Source organism: Calidris pugnax, unplaced genomic scaffold, assembly GCF_001431845.1.
Source record: "Calidris pugnax isolate Ruff unplaced genomic scaffold, ASM143184v1 scaffold23, whole genome shotgun sequence".
NCBI classification, from domain to species: domain Eukaryota; kingdom Metazoa; phylum Chordata; class Aves; order Charadriiformes; family Scolopacidae; genus Calidris; species Calidris pugnax.
Window position 1 is genome coordinate 3353842 of NW_015090772.1, and position 11374 is coordinate 3365215.

At 49.8% G+C, this 11374-nt stretch overlaps 1 protein-coding gene across 4 annotated transcripts in view; it reads left to right on the forward strand.

Annotated features, from left to right (window-relative positions):
- AOAH (acyloxyacyl hydrolase) overlaps positions 1-11374 on the forward strand; it is a 109234-nt gene that overhangs the window by 84096 nt on the left and 13764 nt on the right. For all 4 annotated transcript variants that reach the window (XM_014942427.1, XM_014942446.1, XM_014942420.1 and 1 more), the window contains exon 20: positions 6831-7003. In XM_014942427.1, the coding sequence (XP_014797913.1) occupies positions 6831-7003 (173 nt within the window). The remainder of the gene's footprint in view (positions 1-6830; positions 7004-11374) is intronic.

The following is an 11374-nucleotide window of genomic DNA, read 5'->3' on the forward strand; positions in this document are numbered from 1 at the left end:
ACGGGAAGGACGCACGAATCCTCAAAGGGAACCCCACCACTCTTCAACTGAGTGGGAAAAGCAGTGACAGACCTCCTGCTACGTGGTGACAAGACTGTCCTGGGAATCTGTTTCTTGAGAATCACAGAGTGATAGGGGCTGGAAGGGACCTCTGGAGATCATCTCCTCCAACCCCCTGCCAAAGCAGGTCCAGCCAGAGCAGGTTGCACAGGAACGTGTCCAGGTGGGGTTTGAATGTCTCCAGAGAAAGAGACTCCACCACCTCCCTGGGCAGCCTCTTCCAGGGCTCTGCCACCCTCAAAAGGAAGAAGTTCCTTCTCATGTTTAGATAGAACTTCTCACATTCAAGTTTGTTCCCATTTCCTCTTGTCCTGTCCCTGGGCACCACTGAAAAAAGACTGGCCCCATCCTCCTGACACCCACCCTTGAAGTATTTATAGGTGTTGATCAGATCCCCCCTCAGCCTTCTCTTCTCCAGACTCAAAAGACCCAAGTCCCTCAGACTTTCCTTAGCAGAGAGATGCTCCAGGCCCCTCATCATCTTTGTAGCATCTGCTGTCCCCTCTCCAGCAGTTTATGGAGGTATCATTGCAACCACCCCCAGGATGATGAGCCCCTCCCAAATAGTGCCTTCTCTGAAGTCTGTGGCTCCTGCTGCTGAGACTTTCGGGGTGACTTCTCCCAGGCTTGGCACAGGCTCTGTTGTGTGCATATTTCAATTCTGCTCTTCCACTGGCTTTGCTAAAAGCACCTCTTTTTCCTTTGTTTTATTTCTCATTCTGCACGTTATTCCTTTCACTTCCCCTGTCTCTAGCACCGCTTTCTATTCTTGCCTGAAGTAAAAAGAAATTGTCTACAAATTTAAACCATTTTGGCCTTGCCTCAGCCATTCCTGTGTTCCAAAACAGTATTTATTACTTGAAACTCGGCTGTCTTTTTATCCCGGCATCGATTACCTCGCAGAGATGCTTCTGTCTGCTCAAATTCTCTCTGCTGTCTGTTTTCTTCTAAAACATTTGCAGCATCAAAGGAGGCTATCGGGCTGTAGTGATCCCCGTGACTCCAGCAAGGAAAGATGCTGCAGCTTTTCCATCGAGTGGGATGTACAGGCAAGAGAAGGGTTTTTTCAGTGTCCGGTCACTGGGTGTAGCTGCCCTGGCTCTGATGCACCCATAGATGTTACGGAGGATGTGGAGCATCTAATGGGCTTGACTTCAAACCCAGGGCTTGACAAATGAAGACCTCTTCAAGGACAGCTTTAAACTGCAGTAACAGAGCCTTTCTGGCCTTATCTTGTGCTTCACCTTCAAAAGAGAGCAATGTGCTGAGCACACCGGAGACACAGCTCTTAGCCAAAACCTTGTTAAAATGCCAGTATTTCACCCCACGCGAAGAGCAGGGCAATGAGTAATAGGGATGTTTGTAGAGGAGAAGGATAATGGAATTGGCAGCTTCTGTTACACGTTCCCAGTAGTCTCCACACTGCGGTGTCCAAACAGGGGAGTTAGAAAAATAAAGACAGATGGCAATAGTATCTCTCAGCCCACTGAGGTGTAAATGTGGGACACAATGTGGGACACACAGACCTGGAACAAAAAGGAAAAAAAAAAAAACCAGACAAGAAAATAATGAGCACCGACAGTCTCAAATGCTGTACAATTAATTGCACGTATTAGTTGCGTTTGGGGTAAGACGACGTTTCTCCAGCCTCTCTTTCCCAGCTTTGCAGTTATGGCATCTGCAACAAACAGAAAGGTGATGGCAGCAAAGCTGGGATGGGAACTTGTGTAAAGCACGAGCAGCAGCAGGAACACAGCACTCCCTTACGGTCCAGCTACCATCACCAAAGTGCTGCTGCACCTCTTCGTCCCTAAAAGCAGTACGTGAGCATGCAACACCCTGCAACATGCACAGCCCAAACCTTGGCCATGGAACAGCGTGTGGCTGGAGAACAGATGTATGTCTGAAACGTTGGGCTGGGGGAATATTTATTTGGGTTAGTGTCATGGGGAGGGGTGAAGCATGACGTGGCAGGCCAGAGCCACCAGCCCCCTGCAGAAGAATGATGGTGAGCTGTGTTTGAACTGTGCCAGACCCTGCTATAAGGGACTGGAGGAGGTCTCTGTGGCAGAGGAGATTTGGGAAAGCTAAGCACAGTGTGCATGATGCTTAGTTTGGAGAAGAGGAAGGTGATGGGGGACCTCATTGCCCTCTGCAACTCCCTGAAAGGAGGGTGTAGAGAGGTGGGGGTTGGCCTCTTCTCCCAAGGGAATAACAACAGGAGCAGAGGAAATGGTCTGAAGTTGGGGCAGGGGAGGTTTAGATGAGATCTTGGGAAGAATGACTTTCCTGAGAGGGTGGTCAGGCCCTGGAAAAGCCTGCCCAGGGAGGTGGTGGAGTCACCATCCCTGGAGGGATTTAAGAACCGTGTAGATGTGGCCCTTCAGGGCATGCTCTAGTGCCCGAGATTGTTGGGTTGTGTCTGTGTGTGGGTGGCTGTGGTGTTGGGGGGGGGGGTAGGGTTTGTTTGTTTTGCTTGGTTGGTTGGTTGGTTTTTTTGTGGTTGGACTCGATGATCTCAAAGGTCCCTTCCAACCATGAATATTCTGTGCTTCTGCCTGGTCCCTCTGTGTTGAGTGTGCAGTGCTATAGTACCCGTGGTGTTAGGACCTTCAGGATCTGTGTGCACATCCAAGGATATTACTGTGTGTTTGTGTATTGCAGGGGGGCAGGGAGTGCTCCCTAAAATACCTAGATCTGATGCAGCAAGAGCCCTAACATTAACATCCACCTGTTATGGTCTGGGGCCAACATCAACTTCCAGACATCCCAGATGGGCAGGGGCTCTCACTGGCTGCTGCCTCCCAAGAGGACCTTGTGAGGGTACCCCAACATCCCCAGGGCTCACCCAGACACCTTTAAGTCCTTCTGGTAGAGCCCAAAACGAATGTGCCTACAAGATGGCTCGCTTCTAGGTTGGTTTTAATTTCACAGCCTGGCACGGAAAGGAAATGTGAAGAAATGCACTGAAATAGCTGCATGACTTCAGCAGAGGATGACAAGAGACAGTGGAGTTATGAATGTCCTATTAATTCCAGCTCATACTGATGTGTTTACTTGCGGTGGAGGCCTTACATCAGAGCAGTATTTTGAAATCAAGTGCTGCAACCCCTGTAGGCGAAATGAAGTAATTTAAGAGCAAAACCACAGCCTTATCTCAAAGTACCTTGCTTGGGTGGCTGTCGCAAGGATAAGCCTGAATCTTAATGTTATTTTTCAGTTCTCCCTAAGCAGAAAGCCTCAAATGCTTGAGCAGCACATACTGTGTTAAGATAAATTTCTGGGCCAGGGGAACTTGTCTAATTATTATTTTGTGTGCAAAACGCAGCCCGCTGAAGAATTCCAAATCCTCGCTAGGGAACATGGTTCTCACATGTGGGACTCAGCACCGACCTCCCCCTCTCCCCCAAGCAGAAACATTTCTAATGCCTCAAAACACAACAACACCACTTTTGGAAGCTCCTGCTTCTATGGTGTTCACCGACAGGAATCCTGTCTGATGCCCCAGCAGCTCACTCGGCGCTAGAAGGCATCAAGTTCACCCTTCTCTTACGCTGCTTCACCGACAGGAATCCTGTCTGATGCCCCAGCAGCTCACTCGGCGCTAGAAGGCATCAAGTTCACCCTTCTCTTACCCCTGGGAAGCCACTAAAGAGATTGAAGGACTTTCCCAGGGAAAGGACTTGGATGTAGTCTCCTGGCTGCCAAGCTGATTGCTTCCCTACAAGCCCACAGGGAGAAAATGTGAAAACCCCCTAAACCAGTAAGGATGGACGTTAGTGCAACCTTCTGCTCTACTTGGAAGGACATCCCCTGTCGTTCTTCTTGAACGACAGGATGAGGTCCTCAGCGGGTGTTGAGGCTTTCTCTCTGAAAGCCTTGGTCCAGCTGAGCTGCACCACCAAGGCAGGACAAAAACTGTCACGAGAAACCTCCTTCCCAGGGTGCAGAGTTCATGCTGTGCTTGACCACACATGTTGACATGCTCCAAATTCTGGCTATGGTGCCCTTGCTGCTCTTTCTGGGGGCTCTTTTAAGAGCTTATGTTTCAAACGCTTGTCTTTATAGTCTTTTTCAATTCAAACAAGGCAACTTCTGGTTTTACACGCTCTGCTCCATGTGCTCCAAGGGGTCCCAGGCCACCCTGGAGCTGCCAGGTATTTGTGGAAGCTTGCAATGTCCTTCTTCTTCCCATCCCACTGACTCCTTGCTCTGAGAGAGGAAAATGGGACATCTCGGGACAACAGGAGGCTTTTCCCCAAACCTGACTCTGCTCTGTGTCCCTGGTGACCCCTGTGGAGCTGGGTTCTCCTCCGTGCCAGAGACCTCTTGCTAGGAGGGGACAGCATCCTCGGGGCAGCATTCACCCACTGGCTCGTAGCCCCTGTTAGAGGCACGTGCACCACGAGAGAGCAGTGATAGCTCTCGGGGGAAGAGTGGGTAAACGCTGTCTCTGTAATAAAGTGGTTGTTTTAATAACATAACTACAGGCAGCCTGGGGTGGTTTTGCTTGTTTGTTTTCCTTATAGAAGTTGAAATTTATTTCAACTTCAGGATGTTAATTTTCCCCACCCTGCGGCATTTATAGCTAAATGCAAGAGGGGAAGGATAAATTTGAACCTGAGACTCTGGCTTGAATCATAGAATTGTAGAACAGGACCTTCAAGATCATCCAGTTCCAACCCCCCTGCCCTGGGCAGGGACGCCTCCCACCAGACCAGGTTGCTCCAAGCCCCATCCAGCCTGGCCTTGAACCCCTCCAGGGATGGGGCAGCCACAGCTTCTCTGGGCAACCTCTTCCAGTGTCTCACCACCCTCACAGCAAAGAATTTCTTTCTGGTATCTCATCTAAATCTCCCCTCTTCCAATTTAAAACCATGTCCCCTTGTCCTACTGCTCCACTCTGATCAAGAGTCCCTCTCCATCTCTCCTGTAGTCCATTCAGGTACTGGAAAGCCAATATAAGGTCTCCCCGGAGCCTTCTCTTCTCCAGGCTGAACAAGCCCAACTCTCTCAGCCTGTCCTCACAGCAGAGGTGCTCCAGCCCTCTGAGCATCTTTGTGGGCCTGCTCTGGACCTGTTCCAACAGCTCCATGTCTTCCTGTGCTGAGGACTCCAGAGCTGGACACAGTGCTCCAGGTGGGATCTCACCAGAGCAGAGGGGCAGAATCACCTCCCTGGACCTGCTGGTCACGCTTCTCTTGATGCAGCCCAGGATGCAGTTGGCTTTCTGGGCTGCCAGTGCACATTGCTGGCTCATGTTGAGCTTCTCATCCACGAGCACCCCCAAGTCCTTCTCCTCAGGGCTGCTCTCCAGCCATTCTCTGCCCAACCTGTATTTGTGCTTGGGATTGCCAAGCCTTGATGAGGTTCAGGCCTGCTAGTGAGCCACAAAACCTGGGTGTTTGGTCCATGTGGGACACCAACATAGCTCTCATACCCTAATGGGTATTTCTGAGGCCTATTTGATCTTAAACACCTCCTCCCTCCAGCCTCTTCCTCCTCTTTCCAGTCCCCTACATTCGTCCAGACACCTGACTATTCTCCTATCCTCATGCAGAGCTGTGGTAAAAGCAGTGAGAGACATGTGAGAGCCAAAGCTACCTTAGATATTTCTATCTGGCATAATCAAAGAGCGTGTTGAAGGCAAGCTACATCCCCTTAGGGCAAGGGATCCTCTTCCTGCTGAAATTTGAGGTAGACATTAGATCAGCCCAAAAGCAGCACAGACCTGTAAAGACTGCAGCTCAGCAGGTTCCTGGGTCTACATCAAGCGGTTTAAGATGCTCTGCAACAGCTACGAAGAGCCAGGTCCCAGGGTTAGCGCAGTAGATTCACAAGAATTTTTAACACCACAGGAAACCAACGTGGTCACAGGCTGCTTCATGGCTCTGATGTGTCTCTCTGCTCTGTAAATAAAGCCCAACTCATTTGCAGCCTACGGAACAAAACCAACAGGAGAACCAAGGCTTTTTCTTTTTTAACGGCGGTGTGCTGAGCCTGGGTAGGATAGAATTAAATTTCTTCGGGGCAGCTTTTGTGGTGCTCTATTTTAAAGTTTTGTCCAAAACAATGCTGATAACACATTTGTCCAGCTGTTGCTGAGCAGTGTTTGCGCAGCACTGGGACCTTCTCTGTCACTCTGCCCCCGAGTCAATAGGTTCGGGGTGTGCAAGAGGTTGGGAGGGGACACGCCTGGACAGATGATCCAAACTGACCAAAGAGATAGTCCATGCACAGTGGTAAAAAGGGAGAGAAGGGGAATTTACAGGTCTCAGGAGCTGGCTGGGCATCCTTCTGCCCATGGGAGGTGAGGAGTGACTGCCCTTGCATCGCTTCTTTTCCTTGCCTTCTCTCTTCTTCTCCTTCTCTTATGAACAATAGCTTTTTTCTTTTTTTTTTTTTTATCTTGAGCTCCAAGTTTTCTTGCTTTTACTCTTCCTGTCTCACTGGGGACGGGGGGGAGCGAGCGAGAGGCTGTGTGGTGCCTCGCTGTTAACCCACAACAGGAGGCCACTCTATAAAAAAGGGGTGCATCTGTCTGTTTTTAGCAGGGAGGAGGGTTACACCGAGGGAGGATTCTATATCTGTGCTGATTTGGGTAAAACAATGAGAGACTAAACCATGCAACATCAATTTTTATAAGGTCTTATTTAGCTAACTTACCTAATGTGGAAGAATGGCAAAGAAGAAAATTCTGCTGTTTCAGGTGCCTTTCTGGGGGCACGGTGTTACCTGACACAATGTCCTTTTGGTGTCCTCTTCTGCAGGGAGCGTGACACGCTGGCTCACATGACTACACCCAAAGAAATGCTCTCCAACGTGGTGCAAGCTCTGCGATACCTGGACACCCGTCTCCCAAATGGCAGCCACGTCATTTTGACAGGCTTGGTAGATGGCCGCTTCCTCTGGGATCACCTGCATGACAGATACCATCCTCTAGGTAAATATGAGACATTGTGGGGTCCTTCCAGTTATCTGCCTGCTCATCTGACCTTCTCTCCCTGAATAATGGATGAGTCTAATGACAATTTCAAGCAAACATGACAGAGTGAAGGAGAGCTGAGGAATATGAGGCAGATATTACAGAATCACAGAATGCTATGGGGTTGGAAGGGACCTCTGGAGATCATCTAGCCCAACCCCCTGCCAAAGCAGGTCTACCCAGAGCAGGTTGCACAGGAACATGTCCAGGTGGGGTTTGAATGTCTCCAGAGATGGAGACTCCACCACCTCCCTGGGCAGCCTCTTCCAGGGCTCTGCCACCCTCAAAGTGAAGAAGTTCCTCCTCATGTTTAGATGGCTCATATTGGCTGTGCAGTACAAGTAGGAGAGCCAGGTTACCATCCCCTGTGCAGGACAGGGCAGCTAGAGGGCAGACCCCTAACCTGGCTGGTCCTCCCCAAAGTCGGAGCCCCTCAGCTTCAAATCAGGCTCAATACATGCTGTGACCTGGAAACAAACCATTCTGCCTCAGCCTTGGCCCAAAATTGTGGCTGGCCTGCCTGCATTTCATCCTGGCTCTTTTTACGGTGGAGCCAGACATTTGGTGAACATCTGACTGATGTTCACCACTCACTGACTAGTGGATGTCTTGGCAAAACTGTATGTGGGCCAGGACAGAGGATTAAGTCAGGGGGTTGTGAAAGCCTGGTTAGGTAATTAGAGAAATAAATGTTTCACAAGCACTGGGTGCCTGCCACCTCCTACCCTACCTACAGGTGTGATGGAGGAAACCTCACACCATGTGCAGGCACGTTTTGGGGCATTGCCTCAGAGTGCAGTTGCCGTAAGGTGCTTTGGGACAGTGTTTTCAGAGATTTGGAGGCTGCCTTTGGGAACCTGTTATCTCAGAGCGTGCATGAAACCATACCTCTGACACAGGACTTCATCTGGTGCCAAACAGCAAGGAGGAAGGTCATCACAGCGGGCTGCATTCATATTCAATGGCATATGACATCCATCCTTGGTTTGGCTGACAGCTTTGCCTCTGGAGTCAGTGTGGAAATACTGCAACCACATCCTGGGCTGCAGAAGTGTGAGCAGCAGGTCCAGGGAGGTGATCCTGCCCCTCTGCTCTGGTGAGATCCCACCTGGAGCACTGTGTCCAGCTCTGGAGTCCTCAACACAGGAAGGACATGGACCTGTTGGAACGGGTCCAGTTGAGGACCACGAAGATGATCAGAGGGCTGGAGCACCTCTGCTGTGAGGACAGGCTGAGAGAGTTGGGGTTGTTCAGCCTGGAGAAGAGAAGGCTCTGGGGAGACCTTGTAACGGCCTTCCAGTACCTGAAGGGGCTACAGGAGAGCTGGGGAGGGACTCTTGGTCAGGGAGTGGAGCCATAGGATGAGGGGTAATGGTTTTAAACTGAAAGAGGGGAGATTTAGATGAGATACCAGAAAGAAATTCTTTGCTGTGAGGGTGGTGAGACACTGGAAGAGGTTGCCCAGAGAAGCTGTGGCTGCCCCATCCCTGGAGGGGTTCAAGGCCAGGCTGGATGGGGCTTGGAGCAACCTGGTCTGGTGGGAGGTGTCCCTGCCCAGGGCAGGGGGTTGGAACTGGATGATCTTGAAGTTCCCTTCCAACTCTAACCATTCTATGATTCTATGATTTCTTTGGGGATGTGGGAAGTTGTGGGGTGGGAAAGCTTGGAAGTTGCTTGCAGAGCCCGTTCTCCACAAGTTCACACCACCCCACAGTGGATAAAGAATGTGAAATACTTTATGCAGGTAGCAAAGAAAGTTTTTATGGAAACGGCTGAAGTCAGTCCCTTGTTCTCCAGCCAAGAGTGTGTACAAGGAACCATTGTGGACATTCTGCTGCCAAATTTTAGACTGAAAACATGTTCCCAAATATTTGGGTAAAGAGAGCGAGAGAAGCTAAATCACGTAATTCAAGCAGTAGATTACATCTTCAGATGATTTTGGCAACTGCTGCCTACTAGAGCTTTCAGCAGACTCTGTGCTGTGCTTTCCCCAAGGTTCTCCAATCTTTTCTAGTGGCCCCACAGCTTCTGTGTTATCTACTACGAGTTATTTTAGCCCTTAAAATAATATCCCTTGCCTCTTCTCAGGAAGGCTGAGGTCTCCAGTTCTATTCCTGGTAGCGTGTTCCCTTTTTCTCTAATAAGCACTATACTACTACCAATGAAAACAGAAAAAAAAGAAAAATGAAAGGAAAATCTTGTCCCTTCCAGGGCAGGAGCAGCCTGTGATAATTACTTTTTAGTCACATAAACACATTTCTTTCCTTGAGTGTGTGTTTACCACAAGCACGGTTCCTCTACTGGATTATCAGAGGCAACACGTGGCATTTTTTTGGCACAAGCCAAAATCGGGAGTGATGAGCTATAGGACCAGTTGGAAATTTTTCAGGGGGGGGCTGATTTGTTTTGGAGGGACCCAATTAATCCTAAAGCGACACATTTTGCAGCAGGGGATCACTTCTGGCAGATCCTCCTGTGGGTTGTGAGCAGGTTTCCCCACTTGGCTGATGGTCAGGTGTGACCAGATGTTGGTCTGGCTTTGTGCCGAATCCCTGGGCCCCCTGACAGCGCATCCCAGGGCCTGATCTTCCCAGGTTACATGGATCTGGGACATTGGGATGGTTTGAGGAACCCATAACAATTTATTGTCGTTTAGGCAATTATTCTATCACCCAGTGACCCCTCCCCATCCAGAAAGGGGAACTGGGGAAAGCAAAGAAACCTGAGGGTTGAAATATAAATAGATTTAATAGGGTAAGACTAAATAATTAACATTATTAATGCTAAAAACCCAATATTGATCCTGATACCAATAAAAAATATAAAAGGATTATACTCAGCCCATTCTATCAGCAGGAAGCTCTGCTCTCCCAGCAGGGACAGCAAATGTGGGACACTGTGAGCGCTGCGCCTTCAGGAGGAAGGGAAGGGCTCAGGGGTCCAGCACCGGGGCAAGGAGTTCTCGGGATGGCAGCCACCAAGGGAGAGAGAGCACCATGCAGCAAACTTTCTCCTTTATATTCAATATGATGTTCATGGTATGAAATAATCCTGTTGGCAGCTTGGGTCAAGTGCCCAGGTCTCGCTCCTCCTCATCCACGCACCTGGCAAGGCTCAGAAACACTGAGACCTTGAATCCCACATACCAAAGCTGGCTATAAAGCAAATATTTTCAGGAATTCAGACACTAGAGTCTTCTGAAAGTGCAGTTTTCCCCCAGCATTAGAAGAGAAATTAGTCCTGTGTCACTCAAACCAGGAGAGCTACCCCAGTATCCAGGAGTGACACTAGATCTTTGAGCTCCTCGGGGAACTGATCCTGCTGCTGAGTGATGGGCAGCCCTGGGATGGGCAGGAATTGCATCCATATCCCAGAGCTGCTGCAAAGCAACCTGAGGAGCCCGTTTCACTTGGGAGAGATTACATTTTGCAGTTTCTGAGGGAGGCAGCAACAACAAAAATTGCTTATTTCACTGCCGAAAACATAACGAAACCTGCCGGGATGATCAGTGCGCTACAAACTCAGAGAACAGAGTGGCCATTTCATTTCCAACTTGGTTATAGCTACCGAAGAAGCAAAAAAGTCAAGAAAATGGGCAATTTTCTCAGCAAGCTGGGCTATTGCATAGCACAGAGAATTTTTAAGGCACGTCAGCTGAGTGTTTGACTCGGCGCTTGAATTTGCTCACCCCCACGAGCAATACCCACTTCCCTCTGTGACAGCAAAATTGGTCCTGGGAGTAAACCCAGGCACCTTCAATCTTCCCTTCAGCTTTGGGATCCCTGCGTGTGTTTGGTGGGTGAGAGACACGTTAATGGATGAAATATTAGTCATGCACTTGGGACGTCGGTGCCGGCTGCGATGACTAACCCCGCGTGCGAGACACATCACCCGTGAAAGGCTGGAGAGGATTAAAAGCAGCTCTGCCTGCTGTGGGGACACGGGCAGGACGCATGGGTGCCACCTCTGATGCACCCCAGCTTTGGTGGTGGGAGGATAACCTGGGGGTGGGTTGGGGGTCCTGGGGTCCCTCTCCCCACCGAGGGGTCTAATGAACGGGAATTTCACTGAATTTTACTGAATTTTTAGAGTTGGAAGGGACCATAGAGATCATCTAGTCCAACTCCCCTGCTAAAGCAGGATTGCCTAGAGCTTGTCAGAGCATGTTACTCAGGAGCATCCAGGGGGGTCTCCAAAGAAAGAGACTCCACACCCTCCCTGGGCAGCCTGTTCCAGGGCTCTGTCACCCTCACTGGGAAGAAGTTTTTTCTCATATTTGAGTGGAACCTCTTCTGTTCCAACTTGTGCCCGTTGCCCCTCGTCCTCTCA